The sequence below is a fragment of the Globicephala melas genome, chromosome 2 (genome assembly GCF_963455315.2).
Source record: "Globicephala melas chromosome 2, mGloMel1.2, whole genome shotgun sequence".
In the NCBI taxonomy this organism is placed as follows: domain Eukaryota; kingdom Metazoa; phylum Chordata; class Mammalia; order Artiodactyla; family Delphinidae; genus Globicephala; species Globicephala melas.
The window spans coordinates 34,919,452-34,942,958 of NC_083315.2; the positions used below are offsets into that span (position 1 = coordinate 34,919,452).

A 23,507-nucleotide genomic window follows, 5' to 3' on the forward strand; every position below is an offset into this window, starting at 1 on the left:
ATCATGACTTAGTGTGGTTTATTCTAGGAATGCAAAGCTGTTTTATTATTTGAAAGTCAATCAGTAGAAAATACCAAATCAAGAGGTTAAAGAAGTCACAAGATCTTATCAACTGACAAAGAAAAAGGCATCTGACAAAATTTAACACTTATTCATGATAAAAATTCTTAGCAAACCAGGAACAGAGAAGAACTTCCTCAACTTAATAAAGAACAAAGATCTACAGGCAATGTCATACTTAATGATGAAAGGCTAAATGTTTTCTCCCAGAGATCAGGAATAAGGTGGGATGCCCACTCTCACCACTCTTATTCATAGAACTGGAAGTGACAGCCAGCACAATAAGGTAAGAAAAGAAAACAAAGGCATACAGATTGAAAAGAAATAAACTGTCCTTATTTATAAATGACATTGTCTGTTTAATCACCTCCTATTCACCTTATTCATGAGGGAGGGATTCCCACCCTATGGTTATAGGAATGGCCAAACACACAACATATGACACTGGACAGATGAGACAGACAACAGTCTGTTAATCACATATACTCACAGCCCAAGGGAAGAGCATACCGCATGCCATACAGGGTCCCATAGTAGTTTCACTCAGGACAGAATAAACAAGCGGGAACAAGGGAGCCAGGCTTTGTAGTATCAAGAGAGTGAGGTGGCCTTCGGTTCTCTCAGGAGGATGTGGTTGGCTTGTCTGAACAATTTCACAGGCTGCAGGGAACTGAAACTCACTACTCAGTTATAACTAGGAACTCTGCCTGGACCCCTACATAAGGAAGGTTGTTTGTCTAGGAGACCATATCCATGGGAGCAGAGTGGGGAGGGGAACTGGCAGATATGCATTCAAGGGCATCCTGGGTTTGCCAGATATCAAGGCAGCACATAATACTGGGCCTTAATTTTAGACCTTACACCACACTGTCTGCATAGAAAATCCCAAGGAATCTACCAAAAACCTCCTAGAACTGATATGTAAGTTTAGAATGGTTGCAGCATACAAAAGCAACACACAGAATTCAATTGTATTTCTGTGTTTTAGCAAATAACATGTGGATAATGAAACGAAAAACCCCACACCATTTATAACCAATCCAAAAAATATGAAATATTTAGGTACACATATAAAAGGACATGTTCAGAATTTTACAGAACACTTATGAAGGAAGCCAAAATAGATCTAAATAATAAAGAAACAGACCATGTTCATGGGTTGGAAGACTCAACACAGTAAAGATGTTAATCCTCCCCAAACCAATCAATAGGTTTAACACAATTCCTATCAAAATTCCAGCAAGATTTTTTGTATACATAGACGAGTTTATTCAAAAGTTTATATGAAAAAGCAAAAGAATAGCTAAAATAATTTTGATAAAGAAAGAGTAGAGTGAGAGGAATAACTGTACTCAATTTTAATACTTACTATATAGCTACAGTAATAAAGATACCATGGTGCTGGAGGAGGGGTAAACACATAGTTCAACGTGAACAAAATAAAGTGTCTGGAAACAGACCCACAGAAATACTCCCAGTTGATTTTTGACAAAGAAGCAAAAGTAATTCAGTGGGACTTCCCTGGTGGCGCAGTGGTTAAGAATCCTCCTGCCAATGTAGGGGACATGGGTTCGAGCCCTGGTCCGGGAAGATCCCACATGCCACAGGGCAACTAAGCCCATGCGCCACAACTACAGAGCCTGTGCTCTAGGGCCCGCGAGCCACAACTACTGAGCCCGCGTGCCACAACTACTGAAGCCCGTGTGCCTAGAGCCCATGCTCCACAACAAGAGAAGCCACTGCAATGAGAAGCCCCCGCACCGCAACGAAGCATAGCCCTTGCTCGCCGCAACTAGAGAAAGCCCACACGCAGCAACAAAGACCCAACACAGCCAGAAATAAATAAATAAATATTTTTAAAAAGTAATTCAGTGGAAGAAGGACAGTCTTGCTCTAATGCTGAAACAATTGGACATCCACAGGCAAAACTGAGTCTTGACCTTAACCTTACACCTTATACAAAAATTAATTCAAAATGGATCACAGACTTAACTGTAAAACTATTAAACATTTAGAAGAAAACACAGCAGAAAATCTTCAGGACCTAGCAAAGAGTTCTTAGCCATAACACCAAACACCATCATCCACAAATGAAAAAAATGATAAGTTGGACTTTATCAAAATTTAAAACTTTTGTTCTGCAAAAGATGCTAATAAGAGGATAAAAAATCAAGCTATAGACCAGGAGAAAATATTCATGAACCACATATCCCATAAAAGGAATTCTAACATACGAAAGAAGTGAAAACTCCTTTATATATATACTCACTATCAACGAAAAAAGAATCTATGAGTTATAAATATTGAACACAGATTAGGGCTCCATTTGCACTATTACTGCCAACTCTAGTCTCATATTAGTTTTCATTAAGATCACTTTCTTTCTTGACCTCACCAGGGATTGTCAGTCGATGGATTCCTTCACTGAATCTCAGAATTATGTGCTAATCCCACAGTCTTATATTACACAACAAAGCTCTGAGCTCAGTGAGTACTTCCACATGACAGTCAAAAAAGAGATACCCGTGTCCTGTGTGCCATGTGTCTTTTGAAAGACAAGCTTCCCTTGGTAATTGCTGAAGTGGAAAGAACTCAACATCTATCTGTGCTGGCCAAGGAAGAACCTTGGGAGCCAAGGCTTCCTTGATACACCTTGTGTCCTGGGGTGGGCATCAAAGAAGATCAACTGACAAGACAGGAACAAATTAGCAGTGAGGCCAAAAAGGACAGAGGCACGTGGCCTGTCACCAAAGCCCCACTGAGGAAAGACTGAGTGTTATATCAGCATATCACCTGTACTGCTCTGTCTGTGTACACATAAGTGTATGTGCCTATCTATTACTTTTAACAGTTAACTATATAATAAAGTGTGGCTGGTTCACTCCCTAGCATGGGTTGGGCTCTTCCCCTTCCCCACCCCCAAATCTTTCAGCTGTCTTTCAAAGTGTCTGGTTGCTCCTAAATGTCCATCGACAGAGGAATAGATATAGAAGATGTGGCACATATATACAATGGAATATTACTCAGCCATAAAAAGGAATGAAATAGTGCCATTTGCAGAGATGTGGATGGACTTAGAGACTGCCATACAGAGTGCAGTAAGTCAGACAGAGAAAAACAAATATCACATAATATCACTTATATGTGGAATCTAGAAAAATGGTAGAGATTAACTTATTTGAAAAGCAGAAATAGACACACAGACATAGAGAACAAACGTACAGTTACCAAGAGGGTAAGGGCGGCGGGGTGGGATGAACTGGGAGATTGGGACTGACATATATACACTACTATGTATAAAATAGATAACTAATGAGAACCTGCTGTATAGCACAGGGAACTCTACTCAACACTCTGGGGTGATCTAAATGGGAAGGAAATCCAAAAAAGAGGGGATATATGTATACGTATAGCTGATTCACTTTGCTGTACAGCAGAAACTAACACAACACTGTAAAGCAACTATACTCCAATAAAAATTAATTTAAAAAACAACAGGGCTTCCCTGGTGGCACAGTGGTTGAGAGTCCGCCTGCCGATGCAGGGGACACAGGTTCGTGCCCCGGTCCGGGAAGATCCCACATGCCGCGGAGCGGCTGGGCCCATGAGCCATGGCCGCTGAGCCTGCGCGTCCAGAGCCTGTGCTCCACAATGGGGGAGGCCACAACAGTGAGAGGCCCACGTACCACCAAAAAAAATAAATTAATTAAAAAAATTAAAAACAACAAAATAAAAAATTTTAAAAAGCAGAAAAAAAGTGTCTGGTTGCTAAGTACCTCACTAAGGATCCACCAGGCATCAGCCAGATGTATAGTGGGCACCACCGAGGTAAGCAGCCTCCCCACATGAGGGACTGAACAGAGCCCGCCAGAGCACGGCCGCCTGCCACTCCACGTGTTCCTTCCCCGCTCCATGCACCAAATGTTTTCCTGGCTCTGACAATGGAAGCTGCTAATGCATCCCAGAAAGTGTTTACAGAGTGTGCAGCACAAGTGCTCCACCCCAAAAGCCGTGAACAATGATGCCTGCCACATGCTGGACCTCCCAAGGATGGGAAGGAGGGCTTACAGGTCAGTTCAGAGCCACTGGGCTACCTCTGAGATGCAACGCCATCAAGCCTGTCCTGAGGAGCGAGGCAAAGGCCTGGCTGGGGTCCTGGGAGGGCCTGCTTTCATCAGAGGGCCATCGGGGGAGGGAGTAATAGTTGCTGGTTGCTACCAACCACTGCTCCATGGAAAGGAGGCTCTGCATTCTCAGTGTGAAGTGTGTGCACTGAAAGGAATTTCATTGGAACAGCCACAGGGCTTTGGACCTGCTTCACTCTGCCCATCCCAGAAATTCCCCCCTCTCTTCTCTCTCAACCTCAGCGAAGGGTGACTGCAATTATTGCCAACGAATGAGCAACGCTTCCTCCAGAAAGGCAGTCATGCCCCTCACGTACATGCTGGCTCCTTTCCACCACTGGCTTCAACCTTCCATGCCAGCAAAGGGGAAGGTCATCCTCCAGCCTCACGGAGAACCAAACCAAGCAGGAAGAGCGTCTTCACAGGCCCTGCCTTCACCCCCACAGAGGATTTGGACAGTGCTTTCTCCCTGCCAATCTCACCTGGAGTCTTGTCCCCCAGATACCACTGAGCACCACCAAGTTTTGCTTATAATTTTATCCCCCTCCCTTTCTGATGCCTTATTTGGGGACTTTAATGTATACGGGTCTCTCTTTTCATAAATTATAGACTCATCTCTTATTCACTTTATAACTAGCTTAAAAGGTATCTCTAAATGAGCCACACCAACCCTCAGAATTCCCTGCTCTGATAACCAAGGTGGCCATTTCTATCTGGATTTAAGGGTGACAGAGTTTAAAATGTCTGGACTGCTACTAAACTGACAACAATTTTGAATGATATCAAATGCTGGTGAGTATGTAGAGAGAAGGGCACTCTCCCGGACTACTAGCGGGAGTGTGCACTGGCACAACTTGGTAATAAAGAAAAATATATGTGAATAAAAATGTTGAAGATTTCATTATTGATCCTATTGGAAAAACTATAAAAACAACTCAGAGGCAAGATCAGAAAATGGGGAAGCTTAGTTCAATCTTACCCAACACCTGGACCTATTATTCCTCTTAAGGAGAGAACCATCTGTGTTTACAAAAACCGGCTAGAGAAGAAGTTGCTAAGTTCCTAAAGACAAAGATCAGTAATAGCCAAGGGGAAAAAGAAAAGACAGACTGTTCCCCCCTAGAACTAAATAGGAATTAGTGTGGGGAGTGAGCAGACAGAAAGGAACAATGAAGAAAGAGAGTGGGGATACGAGAACAACATTCCTTAATACAGAAAATAAAATGTATTGTCCATTATCCATGGAAATTCAGAAAAATGTCAAACTGTTAAGTATCCTTGCAACATTCATAAAATTGAGCATTTAAAAACAAAACTTTCTGCATACTCTCAAGAAAAATAAATCAGAAATTCAAGCAAAATAATAAAAAGAAGTTTGAAAAATTACAAAATACTCCCCTTTGCTGTCCTACCAAATTTTTAACTTTTGATTGCATAGAAGGTTTCTAGGAAAAGGTTAATTACCAAAATTGATTAAAGAAGTGGGAAAAACCTGAATAATCCAATAATCCTATAAAAAGCTTTTAAAAGTTGTCAAAGAATTACTTGCCCCAAAATGTTCTGGGCCCCATTTATTTTTACTATCAAGGTAAAATTTTACTATTTATTTTACTTTCAAACCTTCAAAGAATAGCTTATCCCTGTGCTAAACTGACGCAGAAAAGAGAAAAAGATGGAAAATGTTTCAATCCATTTTATAAAGTTAACAAAAATTTTTATATTAAACACCTGGAAAATATAGTACCAACCAACATTACTTATGAATACAGATGTAGTACTTTTCAACAAAATATTTGCAAGCCAAATCCAGCTGAATATTTAAAAGACAGTATATCATGGCCAAGCACAGTTAATGCCGGGAGCACAAGGATGATTCAATATTAGGAAACCTATTAATATGATTCATCATGTTAGCAGGTCATACAAGTAAAAGAATATGATAATCTAGATAGCTCTGAAGAACCCTAGTAACCAAGCATATTGGAAATTGTAGCTTTAAATGGACACTATTGGCAGTAGTTGGTTGTGTGGGGGAACATAGCGCCCCAGGAAAGCAGAGCTACACTAGGTGATGGCCAATCAGAATTCGGAAGCTGTACTAGGAGCCTCATTTATCAACCCCCTCCCTCCAGCCAAATATCAGAGGAGGAAAATCAACACACACAAAAGTCGATGGAGAATGGGGTCTATTAACTAGGGCAGTGTTTTTTTTCAAACTGGAAATATAGCCCATGAGTAGGTGATGAAATTAATTGGGTCTTAACCAGTCATTTTGCCATAGAATCAACTGGAATGGAGTGGATATAAAAACAGGTATCACAGTGAACCACTCATGGAAAGAATCAGCATTGTTTCTTGAAACTTTTGTTCCAAAAATATGAATGCATAGATATGTACATGCATTGAGTCATGATGTAAAATGCACTTCCTCCTGTGGGTTTTTTTCAGTCAAAAAGCTGAAGTAACACTGAACTAGGGGATTGAGAGGAATCAATTTCTGGACTTCTACTTGTAACAGACTAAGATTGAAGGCTAGAGTTAAAGTTATGAGTAAGATGGGAAGGCAGGTATCATAGCCTCCCTATCCAAGAGGAACACCGATCTCATGAAGTAAAGCCGGCTTCACGTCACGAGGTGAGACTTGGCTACAATTCCTCATTAGCGCCGACTCTTCCCAAATCAGTAATGTTAGTGTGTGATGGTGGTGTGAGTGTAGCAACTCAACTATGCTCTCTGGAGCTATGCTGCCTCAATGAAAAACCTGGCTTTGCCAGATGAGAGTTGATTAATTATTCAAAAACAGTCACCCCTCACCCCACACATACATATGATCTCTAGGGGAGGAGCAGACTTGCCCACCCCAATAATTTTGTGAGGGTTCTTTGGGGGAAGGCTTATAATTTAGTCAGTTTTATTCTTTTAATATTTTAATTAATTTTTATTGGAATATAGTTGCTTTACAATGTTGTGTTACTTTCTGCTGTATAGCAAAATCAATCAGTTATACGTATATACATATCTCCTCTCTTTTGGATTTCCTTCCCATTTAGGTCACCACAGAGCACTGAGTAGAGTTCCCTGTGCTATACAGTAGGTTCTCATTAGTTACCTATTTTACATGTAGCTGCATATATGTGTCAACCCCAATCTCGCAATTCATCCCACCCCCTTCCCACTTTGGTATCCATAAGTTTGTTCTCTACATCTGTGTCTCTATTTCTGCTTTGCAACTAAGTTCATCTGTACCATTTTTTTAGATTCCACATACAAGTGATATTATTTATTTGTCTTTCTCTTTCTGACTTACTTCACTCTGTATGACACTCTCTAAGGTCTATCCACATCTCCGCAAATGGCACTATTTCATTCCTTTTTATGGCTGAGTAATATTCCATTGTATATATGTACCACATCTTCTTTATCCAGCCTACCCCAATAATTTTGGACTTGGCCATACAACCTGCTCTGTCCCTACCTCTGACTGTGTCTTCAGCTATGTGAGTTGCTTCAGCCAGTGGGGTTTTACAGAAATGACACAAGCAGACTGCATAAGAAAGACCCTTATGCCTTTGGACTTGCTCTCACGTGTCTCTTTTACCACCATGAGAAGAACATGTTCTTCTCAGCCTGCTCATCTAAGAAGAAGGATGAGAGACCCATGGAGCAGAGCCCCATTAAAAAGAGGATCCCTATCAGAACAGAACCCTCACAAGATCAATGCATACAAATTTTTAAAAATAGTAACAAATACAAGCAAAATGCAATCAATGAACATATATCTCTAGATAAATTACTCCCAAAAAAATCACAAATAAATTATAAACAACCTGATCTTGCTTTAAAAAAGTTCAGGAAGAAATACAAGAATTTAAAGAAAACATTTTAAGACAACAGAAAAAGTAAGCTTAGGAAAAAAATGGCAAAAATTGTAAAAACATTACAGATTTGAGGACCACATTAAAAAACCTTTCCTGAAACACATGCACACATGCTTATGAAGATTAAAAATTATTTACATTATGTCCAGATGAAAATATGGACTTTGGAATAAGGAAGAAATCATGTACGCATCATGGCAGACAAAGTGAGGCACATACAAGGGTTAAAAATCAGATTGGCCAGAGTTCTCTTCAGTAATACTCAATGACAAAAAATACAGAATCAATATTGACAAAGACCTTAAGAAAAAGGCTGGGAAAAGCTTTCTTTGATTATATGGTTGAAATTTTTCCTGTTCTTTTTAAGAAATATTAACGTATGTTAGATCTCCTTTGTTACCATTTTTCTATAATCACGTGTATGTTTGTTTTCTACTTCATCTTATAGGAGACCCACTCTGTCTAGTACGTCCCCAGTTGCTTATTCCATTGCACGCGCTCTATTTCTGTTGTTTGTAATGGGATCGGCTGTTTGCTGAAAAACGGCAGGAGGATGACATGAGGTATGAGACAGGGGGTGAACTAGACTAGTCCACAGCTTCGATTCTGCACTGTTGTCGGGCTCTTTCTCTTACTAAAGACGTGCTTTCCTTTTCTCTAGAGCTACACCTTCCTTTTATTTTCAACATCCAACAGTCAGGGAGGTTCTCGAGAAACCCCCTTACTCCACAGCATTTTGGTCAGAAAAGTGCTGTTTTCTTCCTCCCTACGTTATCCCACTCCACCTTCCGTGGTCTCTCCCTGTAGGAGTTTATGTTGTACAACTAGATGATAAAAATTCTGTGTCAGCAATTCTCCCCTTCAACTCTATGTCCCTTGCCATTTTTGGTGTCAAACCAGGCCTCTTTAGGGACAATACCCGCTTATTTTTGTGTCCCATCAAGCCCCTCAATTTCACTCTTCTTACCAAAAGTTTACTAGATAGGCACAATTTGTGACAGTCCTCATTAGGGAAACCTCTGTCCTGCTCAGAACGCAAGGAGACACATGTCAGCCTGCAGGGTCCTCTCTCACTCAGGTCTAGATTTCACAGTACTCAGAAAACAGTACTTCAGAGTTCGTGTTTACAAACAAGTACCATCTCCTTGTTTTAATGGAGAAAAACTTCGTTCTTTTTGTTGCTGTTTGTTTGTTTTATATAGTTTTGAGGGAAGGAACTTGTTACACCTCCATTATGCCATTGCCATTGAAAACAACAGGGTTTTTGTTCTTGGAACTTGCCCAAATAACTTTAAAGACCTTCTGGACTGGTCAAAACTATAATACTGAAGAGAAAAGTCATGCCTTAGTAGTTACTAAACACATTACAAAGCTATAAGAACTTTAAAAGTATGATATTAGCACAGGAAGCAACTGACAGAAATTTTAATGTTTAAAAAGAAATATAAGACTAGAAGAAAACATAGATTACACCTATTTTCTCTCAGTAGGAGTTTATTTCTAAGCATGACGCAAAGGCAAAGAATTCTTAAATTGAGATTCCTAGACTAGGCGACTTGAAAATTTTAAATGTCAATTTATCAAAAACATAAATAAAATTAAAATATTAATGACAAAATGGGGAAATTATTTGCAGCATATTAAAGACAAAAGACTCATATTCTTTCCATATAAAAAGCCATATACAAATTAATGAGAAATCCTCAGTAGAAAAATAGGCAAAAATATGAAGATAAAATCTTTTATTCTATTTCTAATGTCTCAAGGAGACCATACCCAAAAGCAGTAATACAAATGGCCCAAAAGTATTTTTAAGAATCTCTCACTACTAAGATTTCCTTAAATCCTATATTGCCAACTATTGCAGAGTACACATTGACAGACGCTTTCTGAAAGGCAACTTGATAGTATCAATCAAAGGTCTTAAAACTGCACATAGCTTTTGACCCCAAGATTATGCTTCAATACATATTTTCCTAGAAATGTTTTCAAAGCAAACAATAATAACTGCGAGCAAAGATGGATCTGCAAACATATTTTCATAGCAGCATTATTTGCAACAGCAAAAAACTGATGAATTTAAATGTTCAGCAGTAAAAGAATTAGTTAATAAAATATAGCACACCAAATGATGCAATACTATGAAGACATTAAATATTAAAATAAAAATATTTAATGACATGTAGAAATATTCCTCATGTTGTTAAATCTTTACAAAGCTATAATCAAAATACAGTGTAACCACTTTTTAAAAGATACATATATATGTTAATATTCTAAGAAGAATATTGGAAATGTATGCAACAAAATCCTAACAACTGTTAGAATGAAAGGTGGTTTTCTTCATCTTTGTCCTTTCCTGTGTTTTCCACATTTTTTTATAATGAATATGTTTATGTTTTTAAATCAGGGGGAAAATGAAAATTTCAAAAGAGAAAGTGAAGAGAATTTAAAGAGACCTTTAATACTATAAATGAGTTTTTATGAATAAAATAGAGTAATTCTTCCTTTTAAAAATTTTTTTTCAAAATAACATGTTATTATATTTGTAAATGAAGGCTTGGAGAACAGATGAATTTCTGAGCATTTGACCACAATAATTTATAGCATACATTAGCTGGAGCTGTTCAGTGCTGACAAATTCCAGAAAGTAATTGCATAAAATACTTGGGAGAGGAAATTGCTTTATGCTTCCATGCTACTTATGGAAATTAGCATCTTTGTAAAAATAAACTGAGAGCAATCACAATCATAAACCTTGAAATGTGGTTTCCAAAAGATGTTAGCTCTGCTGCTTTAGGACCCATTAGCAATGCAGAGGGGAAACACTGCCTACTTTTTTTTTCTCTGTTATGAAATAACTGCATACAATTGGTTTTTTCCTCCTGGATCTTTAATCCCTCCCTTTCTCCTTGCTGCCTCCCTTTGCAGTGCATATATACTGAAGTGTTCACTTTGCTCAGAAGAAGCTTCCTAATGATCCTGTTTCCTTCTCAAAGAGTATTACATATTTCCTTTTTTTTTTAACATCTTTATTGGAGTATAATTGCTTTACAATGGTGTGTTAGTTTCTGCTGTTTAACAAAGTGAATCAGCTATACATATAAATACATCCCCATATCCCCTCCCTCTTGCGTCTCCCTCCCACCCTCCCTATCCCACCCCTCTAGGTGGTCACAAAGCACTGAGCTGATCTCCCTGTGCTATGCAGCTTCTTCCCACTAGCTATCTACTTTACATTTGGTAGTGCATATATGTCAATGCTACTCTCTCACGTCGTCCCAGCTTACCCTTTCCCCTCCCTGTGTCCTCCAGTCCATTTTCTACATCTGCGTCTTTATTCCTGTCCTGCTCTTAGGTTCTTCAGAACCATTTTTTTTTTTTTAGATTCCATATATATGTTAGCATACGGTACCTGTTTTTCTCTTTCTGACTTACTTCACTCCGTTTGACACACCCTAGGTCCATCCACCTCACTACAAATAACTCAATTTTGTTTCTTTTTATGGCTGAGTAATATTCCATTGTATACAGGTGCCACATCTTTATCCATTCATCTGTCGATGGACACTTAGGTTGCTTCCATGTCCTGGCTGCTGTAAACAGTGCTGCAATGAACATTGTGGTACATGACTCTTTTTGAATTATGATTTTCTCTGGGTATATGCCCAGTAGTGGGATTGCTGGGTTGTATGGTAGTTCTATTTTTAATATTTTAAGTAACCTCCATACTGTTCTCCACAGTGGCTGTATCAATTTACATTCCCACCAACAGTGCAAGAGGGTTCCCTTTTCCCCACACCCTCTCCAGCATTGTTTGTAGATTTTGTGATGATGGCCATTCTGACTGGTGTGAGGTGATATCTCACTGTGGTTCTGATTTGGATTTTTCTAATGATTAGTGATGTTGAGCATCCTTTCATGTGTTTGTTTGCCATCTGTATATCTTCTTTGGAGAAATGTCTATTTACATCTTCTGCTCATTTTTGGATTGGGTTGTATTTTTGATACTGAGCTGCATGAGCTACTTGTATATTTTGGAGATTAATCCTTTGTCAGTTGCTTCGTTTGTAAATATTTTCTCCCATTCTGAGGGTTGTCTTCTCGCCTTGTTTATGGTTTCCTTTGCTGTGCAAAAGCTTTTAAGTTTCACTAGGTCCAATTTGTTTATTTTTGGTTTTATTTCTGTTTCTTTAGGAGGTGATCTTGCTGTGATTTATGTCACAGAGTGTTCTGCCTGTTTTCCTCTAAGAGTTTTATCGTGTCTGGCCTTACATTTAAGTCTCTAATCCATTTTGAGTGTATTTTTGTGTATGGTGTTAGGGAGTGTTCTGATTTCATTCTTTTACATGTAACTGCCCAGTTTTCCCAGCACCACTTATTAAAGAGGCTTATTCAGTCCCTCACATTTTGCAATCCACAGCTTCCCCTGAAGCTACTCTCTCAAACATAACCGACAATTTCACAAGATCAGGGTGAATTTTCACCTTCGTGTGTCCCTAAAACTAGCTCAGAACCTAAAGGAATCTTCAATTCTTCCCTCTTTCTCTCTCAGTCCCACATAATCACTTGTCAAGTTCTATCCCTTCAGGTTCTAAAATGGTGCCCATAATCACATGCTCTTGCTGAGGACTACTCCCCCCTCCCCACGGCCCCATGCTCTCTTGCAAACTGAGCTGAAGTTCTCATCAGTCCCAACCGGCACTGGTGCCAGCGGCATCCCAAGTATCTTTCACTCAAGTGTGTTCCCAGGGGTCCAATGGAGTCTTACTGGTGTCTCCCATCACCTCCTGGTCAACGCCCACAGGACTCCATGCTGCCCACTGAATCAAGTCCTCTTCATCGTTAATTTATTTAGTGTGCTCGGCAAGGTCCTCCCCAGTGTAGCCACGAACTATCTTTGTTCATCCTTATTTCATACCCCATGCTGTCAAATACCCTACTCTTCAAACATACAGTGTCAGTGGAAACAAAGAGGACAAAACAGATTAAAGAGACATTTCTTTCTTTCTTTTTTTAAAGTCTTTATTGAATTTATTACAATTTTCTTCTGTTTTATGTTTTGGTTTTTTGGCCGCAAGGCATGTGGGATCTTAGCTCCCTGACCAGGGATCGAACCCGCATCCCCTGCACTGGAAGGTGAAGTCTTAACCACTAGACCACCAGGGAAGTCCCTAAGAGATATTTCTGAGATGGAACAAATGGAAGTTAGTGGCCGGATGGGTACAGGGCAGGGGCAACAGAGAAGAAGGTATCTAGAGTGGCCCCAGGATTCTGGGTCAAATGACTAGAAGATGGAGAATCCAGGCACTGAGACAGAGCTGGTTGGGTGGTGAGGATTTCCATTTAGGAAATATTGTGTCTGAGGTCCGCAAGGAATATCCTGGTGGAGCTAAGTAGCAGCTCACAGATATACTGATCTGCAGCTCACGGAAGAGGCTGACAGAAACCTCTCAAAGATACTGGGTGTCTTCCATTTTAGTGAGGTTACCGAGAAGAAAGAAGGGAAGGAAGGAAGGAAGGAAGAAAGAAAGAAAGGAAAGAAGGAAGGAAGGAAGGGAGGGAGGGAGAGAGAGAGAAAGAAAGAAAAAGAGAGAGAGGAGGGAGGAAGGCCAAAACTAAGCTATCAAAATTGTCTTTTATTTTCAATGTTTACATTTAACAGTTGATGTAAAATAATAGACTTTTTTTTATCTGTGCCACCAGGGAAGCTCCCAATTTTTCTACAATTTAAATGTTTTATTTGCATAATTTATCTGCTAGCGGTCAGGGCCTCTAGACACAGAGTGTCAAGTGATGACAATGAGCTCAATCAATTGATTGTTATTCTCTTAAACGTCTTCCCTGCATAGGGGACAGCGGGAAAAGTGTCACAGAACTCGCCTGGAGAGTTCTGTGGAAGGATGATCAGAAGGTATGGTGATCACGCATATGAGAACAAAGAGAGAAACAGATGAAAAGGATGAAAAAACAAAAGGTCCTACCACAAATTAACTGATTATCATAAGAAGCTACTGTAAAGGGTGAATCCAAGTGTCTATGGATCTCTAACCAAGGCTCATGGAGGACCCGATTCAGTCACGAGGGAACTGACACAGGCCACCGTCTCAGACTGAATGTGCCACCTCCTTCTCCTGGGTCAGAAGAGTGATTTGGAGGAGGCAGGGGATTTCTGTAACTCACAACGAACACCCAAGTGTGGATTCTGACTTCTGATTTAAAGGAGATGGAGTGAAAGCGAACGTTAGGATTAATGTTGGTGGTGTCACAGCGGGAGAACTGCCACCAATGCCACCAAAACCACAGCCAACACCAAGACATGAACCTACTAATACTGGAGCTTCCACCGTGGTAACAGCCACGGAGACAAAAACACCACCAAGACCAGAACCACCAAGATATCCGGAATCACTGAGACCAGAACCACTCCCAACCCCAGGACTGATGAAAACCATAATGATTAAGATCAGAAACAGCGACAAGACCAAAAACAATGCCAGAGAGAACCTCTGAGACCAGAACCACCTAACGTAACAATACTTAAAACATCAGACCGGAACCACTGGAATCAGAGACCAGAACTACCACCAAGACCAGCATGGCCCTAGGACTAGAACCAACATGTCTAATTTTAGTATCAAGATGCTGACCCTTCCCAATGCCGAAACACTGGAATTTAGGGGGCAAAGCTCGTGATAAGGAGGAGCTAAGTACACACATTCTCAAGAGGGCTACCAACATAAGGTGACCTCTCCCTGAGAGCTCCCTAAGAAGGGATACCAGCTACCACCTCACTCCTTCCCCTCTAAGAAGGAGGACTGAGATGTATTGAAGAAATAAAAGAATCACTCATTGAGACTGGGGATGCCTGCAAGGAGAGACTGGCGATCCTCTCTCCAGGTGGGTATGAGCTTAGACTGGATCCACTGATCTGTCCTAGCAGAGCAAGGACCAGAGAACTGAAGGGAGTTGGCAGGACAGAGAGAGGAGCCAGCGCTGGAGCATCCCACACCCCCACCAACTGCACAGCAAGGATGTGAGCACTTCCTGTGGATTAAGTGGACAACACCAAAGGAACCGGGTTTAAGCCATCCTGCCAGCACCCCACCCAACAGGGTTGCCTGGAGGCAAGAAGATCCCAGCAGCACGAGGCAAGCCGGAGCTGGACCTCCTGCTTCAGGAAAGGCAGGTCCTGCAGAGTGCTCTGAAGAATTTACATGTGCTACCCAGAGGGCAGAGAGTCCATGAGAGCTAGAAGAATTTACATGTGCTACCCAGAGGGCAGAGAGTCCATGAGAGCTAGAGACGGTGACAACTACCAGAGAGAGGCATCCAGTTAAGTCAAGAGCTGTTTGACCTTCTCCCCATCCCCTCTCCTTGCTCCCAACCCCAGCTGGACCGAGAATAACTAAAAGGAAGAAAGAACCCCACACCAGGCCTTACCACCGGTTGAGGTGAGAAGAGAATGGACCACAGTACGACCCCACTTCAGGTACCTGGAGCCACGTGTCAAGGCTAGACTAGACAGAAGGGAGATAAGATTTAAATCAAGCAGGGAATCAAAATTTTAAATTGGACTGGACTTTTAATAAATGAAAGGGAATCTGCCCAAGATTGCACGAGGCATGGAAATGGAATGGATTTGGCAAAGCAGGGCTGGAGCCCATGATTTGCTCCATATTTCTATCCCCCTGAGTTGAGACTTCTCAATGAAGAAGGCTGGAAGAGAGAGCTGGAACAGCAGCACCTGTCTTCTCAGGGAAGATCAGGGTCCCTAAGGAACAGGCCCAGAGCAACAGGAAGCTCCCAGGGCCAGGGTGTAACCGGAAGATGGGAGGCCTTTCCAGCTGCCTGAGTGAGGGAAACGGTGAGCTCCTCCAGAAACAGTCAAGAACGAGTTAGAGAAACACAAGACTGCTGACCTCATGGCTTGCTCTGCAATCTATCACAATTATTTGTGGCCAGTGAATATAAAGGTTTCAGTTTTAGCTGATTTAATAAAGAAAATCTAGTTTTTATTAAATGAGTTGGCACATTCCTTGCTCCTTGCAGCTCAGCCTCACACGGCTATTAACTCTCCACCAGCCTCCTGGTGGCAGCACTTATAAGGAAGGGGAGAGACCAAAGAAGACCCCCAAGGGCCCCCCAGACACCCAAATCCCAAGATACCTCAGAGGAGCAGCTTTGACTCAAACTCAGGCTGACCCTAGGGAGATAACCAAGTGTCCAACCCTTGGGCACCCCAAACTGACTTAGCCTTGCCTAGAACATTCTCCAGGCCCCGTGATGGGACCAGCCACATCCCCAGCAGAAATCACAGGCATCTCGCTTGTTTCAAAGGGTTAATACAGCAACAGCACTGACTTGGTACACTTACTACATGCCAGACAGTTTTCATTTTGCTTGTTACTTTTTTCCTCTTCACAATGGATTAACTCCTCCAGAAAATTCTATGAGGTAGACACCCCCTCTCTACAAATGTGGACACTGAGACGCAGAGACGTTTGTATAACAGGCCTTGAAGTGGTGGAGCTGGGATTCCAACAGCTGACGCTGTGGATGATGAAGACTGCTGGCCTGAAATCTCCGCTTACAGCCTTCCGTGAACACTGCCCCAGTACATGGAAACAACACTGCAGCGGCACAAAGATATGGAAAAATGCAAAAGCGGTCAGTGCGTGACTCAAGCTGGGCAAACACTGCCCTTGGCCAAAGGTCAACAGACTGCCTCAAAACACATTTAAATTTTATAGGGTGGAAGAAGGCAAAATGAAACTCGGTGCCTTGAAGACTCAGCCTCATTTGACCAGGAACAAATCTCTGGGGCTCTCACAGCCTGTTTCAGATCTGCTGATGGGATGGAAAAGCAAGTCTCCATCCTTTTGCCCCAACACTATACCTCGCTGACCACAGAAATCCTAAAGTTACCCTGAAAATATTACCATGTGTTCTAATAAAAGCTATCTATTGAAATGCAAATATGGGGTAGCACCAATAAAATGAATAATGGGGGAGAAGATGTACCTCACTAACCAGCTCTGCATGAGCCCCCGAAATCATGGGACACTGGAGCTGAAAGAGGCCTTAGAAACACTAAGTACAGGAGTGAAATGAGAAGCAGAGAAGTCTGACTAATCTATCCCAGGGTGTATCTCTTTATATATGTGTATATGCTCATCTAATAGACGTTAGAGCCCTTATTACGTGCCAGGCCCTTTGCCAGCCCTGGGAGTACAGAGGCCACCAAGCCATGGAATGAGAAGTTACATGTGCAAGGAGGGGTTGCCTTGCTTTAATTCACACAAGGTACCGTATGGACCAGCATGTTCTAATTCACACAAGGTACGGTATGGGCTAGCAGCATACCTCAGGACACAACACTAAGAAGTGCTCTGCACCTTTAGATCTGGGGGTACAAACTGCTTGGCTGAATCTAGTCTACAAATATATGTCTGGCTTTCAATGCTTTAACAACTGAGAGATAGCACAGGAAGTCTGGATAACCAGCTATCTTGCAAACTAGTACGATCCAGCAATCCTGAGTTTGCATTCTCCCTTGGCAATGATCAGCCGGAGTTGAGTAGAGATTGTTCTTAATAGATGGAGCATGTACCATCAACTTTGCCACAGTCTCCGCCATTCCCTATTGTCTCTCAGGCAACGCTAGCTCCATTCGTTTGAGTCTGTCCAGTGGGTAACTGAGGATGCGATGCTTGAGCTGGGTCCCCCTGGGGCTGGTGGGAAAGACAGGATGCTAAAGAAAAGACTGCAGCGCAGGCACATTGGCAGCCTCTTCTTGGTCTTCTCCAGCCCGCAGGAGCTGGGTCCGTCGCTGGCACAACTGGTGGCGCAGCGCCTGGCACGGGGCCAAGGCCAATTGGCGCTCGGTCTGTCCGGCAGCAGCCTCGAATCGATGTGGGCCCACGAGCTGCCCGCCGCCGCTGCCTGCACCGGGCCTGCTGGCCTTGCGCGCTGGACGCTGGGCTTCTCCGACATGCGCTTGGAGCACTGCGAGAGCACTGATGGCCTCCAGCAGCCCCACCTGCTCTCCACACTGCCCAGCCCCGCCAACCAGGTGATCACCATTAACCCCGCGCTGCCTGTGGAGGAGGTGGCTGAGGACTCGGCCAAGCAGGTGAGACAGGCCTTAAGAGGGGACTCCATTCTGCTTTTCGACCTGCTGATTCTGGGTGTGGGTCCCGATGGCCACACCTGCTCACTCTTCCCCGGCCACTCCCCCCTTGCAGGAGCGGGAGAATTTGGTGGCCCCCCCCATCGGCGACTCCCCAGAAGCCTCACACTTCCCGGGTTGAAGGCAGCTCCAAGTGTCCTCTTTGCGGCGACTACAACAGGCAAGGCAGACATTCTGAAGCGCGTTTTGGACAAGCAAGAAAACCTGCTCCCCGCAGCCCTGGTCCAGCCCCGAGCTGGGAAATTCTGCTGGTTCCTGGACGAGGCAGCAGCCGGACTCCTGACCACGAGTGCCTTCAGGAAGCATTCCACGTTGTAACCGTTGTAACCCGGCGCCCGAGAGATGCTGCAGCTGGGACCATGCTCAGCCCGAGTAGGCGGGACCTTCCAGGGCTGGGACCCGCTGCCAGCCCACTCCAGGCTTCATTTTAGAAAAGCCCTGTAGTGCCACTGGAAGCCGATAGGGTCTGGCCACCAGCCCTGCCCAGGGGCTCAACCCATAGGCCCCTGGCTCTGGGTGACAGTTATTAAAAAGAGCATTTGAAGAAAGCAAGAGAGAGAGAGGGAGGGAGGAAGGGAGAGAGAGAGAGAGAGAGAGAGGGAGGGAGGGAGGGAGGGAGGGAGAGAGGGAGGGAGGGAGGGAGGGAGGACTGCAAAACAGTGTGATATGTGTTGATAGACGTAAACACAATACTTATTTAGTGGCTGAGCTAACGCCACAACCTGGCCTCTGCCCAATCATTATGTCCTGGCCTATAGCAGCCAAGTCTCTACAGTGCACATGCAGACAGCCGTTCCAGGCTGAAAAAGACAGGATCCATCACAGCCCCAAGTTATCACTCATATATAGCATCCACAGTGGTATCAGGCACAGCGGTATTAGGACTCGGAGAGGACCCGAGGGATTGGATTATGCTTACAGCTAAGCCAACCAGAAATACCATTTGCTGGAGGTAAGAAACAATTAGATTCTCTTTGGCATAAGATGAACATTAATCATACCACATCTTAGGTGATCTAGAATGAAACTCCTAAGTGAACAGGGGGATGCCTACCATTCCCCTTCCCCTCCCTATTACCTGCAGGAGGGCAGAGTGCATGAAGACCATCCGTACCAGCAGCCACCAGGGGCTCTTCCAGGAAGCCATGGAGTCCGGTCTCCTGGGGAGCTCACTCGCAGCCTAAAAAGGAGGAAAGATTTGGTTTCCAATCAGCTCTGGACCCAGTGGCAGCACTCATGACTTAACAGACCAACCAAAGGGAGGAACCCTGCGCCCCACATAATGTCTTGGAAAGGTTTGTGTTGGCCCAGGATGGAGCTACCTATTACAGGGTACAGTCTCTCTGGGGCTCTCTTTAGGAGGAGTCCACATCAAAGTCAGGAGGGCAGCTAGACCAGCCTCCAGTGTGCAACCCGTACCTCCAGCCCTCCAGAAGCTGAGCCATCTCTGCACCAGCCACTTCCCAGCCCATGTGTCAGAAGCAGGGTGTGGCTACTGGCATCCCATTCAGGAAGCCTGCATGGAGCCAAGGGTTAGGGCACCTGCCAGCTTCCGCTGCTTCAGGCAAAACTGAGTCTATGCCCAACTAAGCCAGCCCAGAGAGGGGAAGGGAACTGCCTAAGGTCACAGAGCAAGACGGTGACTTTTCTAGGACTGGAATGCAGGTCTTCTGACGGTTCAAGGCTTTCCCCACCAGAGGACACCGTTCATCCTCAGAGCCTCAGCCCTGCAGCCAGAGAGGCCTGAGAGTTGAGTTAAGGGAGGTTCGGAGGGCACAGCCTCAGGGCCATACTAGCACAATCTCCTAAAAGTAGATGAGGGCAAACCAGCAGAGGCCCTCTGAGACCAGGAGGGCAGCGGGGGCTTTCTTCAGAGTTCTCCTGACAGTTTGCAGGGAAATCAGAACGAGGCGAGCCTGGAAAAGCCGAAAAGCCGAGGTCACCCTCGCCTCTCGCTTCGCCTCGCGGGCGCCTTGGCGGAGCCGGTGTCCGGGGGCGGGTCGGTGGCTTCTCTCCATCTGGAGAAAGCATTAAGGGCCTGGCCTAATGCGATCCGCAAATGTGCTGCTGTTTCCGACCTGAGGCGGCGACTCTGGGCCGAAGGGAGGCGGCCAGTGCGGGGCCCTGGGACCGTGCGGTCCCCTCGCTCGCTCGCTCGCTCGCTCGCTCACAGCAGCCGTCCCGGCGCGCACTCCCCACAACTACCCGCCGCCTCGCAGTCCCCGGGCCCCCGCCGCCGCCGCGTCCCAGTCCCGCACGTCCACTTGCCACAGCGGGCGCGTCACTCAGCCCCTGGCGCTCTAGGTGCTCGCATCCCACTTGCCAACCGGCCGGACCTTCCGACGCCCAAGACCACTAGGTGCTGTCAGCCCGTTTTCTACCTAGAAAGCCCCAAATCTGAAAACCCCCAACCCGGTGGAGTTCCCCTCAGTCAAGCACCCCTGAATGTCTCTCCCCCAAACCACCGGGACCCCACGGGAGTTTACCCGGCCCGAGGTCTCCGAGCCTTGCCGAGCGCCCCGGTCCTGAAGCTCCCGGGAACACAGCAGTGCACCCTCCCGCTCGAAGCCCCGCAACCCCGCTCAGAAGCCACCGCCCCGTCTTGCTCCCCCGGAGAGAGCCTTCCCACCCCCGGGCGCCGAGCTCCTAGCACCCACCTGGCGCCGCAGAAGCGTCTGGGACGTGCACCCCGGGCCGCGCGGGCTCGGCGCACGCGGAGGAGAGGCGGACAGAAGCGGCCCAGTCAACACCTCGTGCGGAATCCGGGACCGGGACCTTCCCCGACGCTGGCCTCCAGCCCGCGGCGCCGCAGTCGCCGCCGCCGCCGAGAAGTTAAATGGGGCTGGGACGGGGCCGCCCCGCCTCTCCCGCCCCCTCCGGGCGTGCGGAGCAAGGCGCTGGCGGGGGCCCAGAGGCGGAGGGCGCGCGCCGCCACCTGCACCGCCCGGCAAGTGCACGGCGCGCCCGGGCGCCCGCCCGCCCTCGCGTCGGCCCCGCGCCTTCCGCCCGTGCGGGGGACGCCGGGGGCGTGAAGAAAGTGCGTGAGGGGCCGGGCCGCTCGGAGCGCGCGGGGCCGCGGCGACGGCGAGACTGGGCTGGAACGCTCCGCCGCCCGCTTCCTGGAAGCCACTCCTCGCCTAGGGCCGGCCGCCAGGCGTGGTGCCAAGAGCCGGGATTGCCGACGCCGACACCGCCGCCGCCGGCAGGCGCGCAGGGGAAAGGCGGCCGCTGCGCCGCGAGCCAGCCGGGGCGCTCCGCCTCAGCCGGAGCTGGGAGCGGGGATGCCATCGTCCCCTCCCCCAACCCCCGCACTTCCCCGAGCCTCCACCCGCCCCGCCAGGGCCCCGGCGCCGACTCTGCTAAGTCAGGCCCAGCGGCCACACGGAGGCTTGCCCGGAACCGCTGGCTCGTGCCTGCGAGCCTCCGGAGCTCCGGCCAGGCGTGACCAAAGTCGGAGACCAGTGGCCCCACCCGGCCTGCGCCGCCTCTGCCTCCGGAGGCGCCCAGCGCAGATCCTGTGCAGGGGCCGGTGGACTCACCACCCGGACTCTTGGCTGCCAGGGACCACCAGCGACCGACCAGTAGGGCTGCCTCGTAAGCGGGTACCTGGTGCCACTTCCTATGAGCCGAGCTTGGGTAACAGAGCTGCTCAGCTGCCCAAACCATGGGGTGCCCAGGCTTGGGATTTGGGGTGGAGGTGTCAGGCACCAGGACTGGGGTGAATTTCCTCGTGGACTTGTGGAAGTGAAGTAAGGTGGAACGCTTGTCCCTGGCCTTGGCCTAATCTCAGAGGTATAAATCCAAGGGCCCGGGATTGAAAGTCTCACTATGCCCCCGGCTAAGTCCTACCACAGTCATCATTTCCTTGGGTGCCTAGTGTGTGCCAGCCACGTGCCAAGCTCTTTATGTGCAGCTTATCTTCACAAGGGCCCCGTGGTGACAGTAACATTATACCCATTTCATTGATGGGAAAGCTGAGGCCCAGGGGATAACATAACTTGTACACAGTGAGTTGCAAAGTCAGGGTTGGAGCCCATCTCTCTCTTCTCTCTAAAGCCTCCATTTGGTCATCTCTGAAGTTGCTTTCCTGCCTGTTCTGTGTTTGGTACATTACAGGTGGTGTTAGAGCTTTACGGAGAGGAGCTGGCCCTGCACGCCTACCTCCCCTATCTTGCCTTCCTTAACTCGGTGACTTCCTCTGGCCAAGAGGAGGATCTCCAGGGCGGTCCATGTAAAACAGCTGGAATCTTGCGGGAAGTTAGCAGAGGACGTTCAGTATGAAGGAGGCAGAGGAGCAGGCGGCCGTGGGGAGACTAGTCATTGGGTGGGGGCGGGGGCGCTGGGCTAAACCAGAAAGAATGCACCCATGTACAGTCGATTCTCCTATTCACCATTATCAGTTATGTTCTTATAAAGTAAAGGGAACTTTATAGTGAATTTGGGAATACCAGACCATTGATCCTGGGGAAGATACAGGGTTAGATTCCTGCCAGCCTCTGGTCACCACATTCTCTTGAACCAATCAATACATATGTGTGTTTCTCCCTAAAGACATCTTGCTTAATATGTATTGATTCATTCACACTGAACCCACACGCGGGCCTGAATGAAGTTTATCTAACACGGGTATCTTATCTAACACAAGGATTTTCTCCACAGGGCACATCACAGCCGCCTTCTGCTTAGGGGCACTAGACAGCACTTCAGCACTGCTCTGGAGGGCCATTTTAAACAGCAGAATCACCAAGAAAATAGACCAAAATGTGAAAAGTGGCACTGAATAGGCCCTCAAAGGGTACCTGTTTACAGTATGAGAGCTGAAACAAGAAGGCAGAGCATGGCCTTGATGGACCTTAGCTGGGAAAATGCATATCAGGCAACTCCAAATGTTCACCCCTCATCAGAGGACCATGAAAGTGCTGCAAGCATTGATTTGGGGGCTGCAAATAACTTTTAGCAAATAGGCAAGTTCACAAATATGGAATCTGCAAATAATGAGGATCGACTTTGCACTTCTCCTATCAAGGTAGGGTAGAGGAATAATGATGTTAACATTTCCAAACACTTACAATGCACCAGGTGCCGTTCCAGGTACTTTGCTTGTATTAACTCACTCACCACACCAGCCTATGAGGTAGGTATAACTTTTATTCCACTTTACAAATGAGGAGACTGATGTAGAAAGATTTAAACCCTGCATGTTCTTAGCAACTAGACTATACCGCTTTTCACGTCACTCACGTTCCCAAATGG

General features: G+C 45.8%; 1 protein-coding gene and 1 pseudogene across 4 annotated transcripts in view; one reads left to right on the top strand and one right to left on the bottom strand.

Annotated features, from left to right (window-relative positions):
* Positions 1-21,045, bottom strand: part of ADAMTSL3 (ADAMTS like 3) — a 366,800-nt gene extending 345,755 nt beyond the window's left edge. For all 4 annotated transcript variants that reach the window (XM_060293778.1, XM_060293777.1, XM_060293780.1 and 1 more), the window contains exons 1-2: positions 20,912-21,045; positions 19,333-19,434 (exon numbers count right to left, since the gene is read on the bottom strand). In XM_060293778.1, coding sequence (XP_060149761.1) covers positions 19,333-19,401 — 69 coding nt within the window. In that variant the 5' untranslated portion in view covers positions 19,402-19,434; positions 20,912-21,045. The remainder of the gene's footprint in view (positions 1-19,332; positions 19,435-20,911) is intronic.
* On the top strand, positions 17,772-18,572 carry LOC115864702 (6-phosphogluconolactonase pseudogene; annotated as a pseudogene).
* Positions 21,046-23,507: the final 2,462 nt, after the last annotated feature.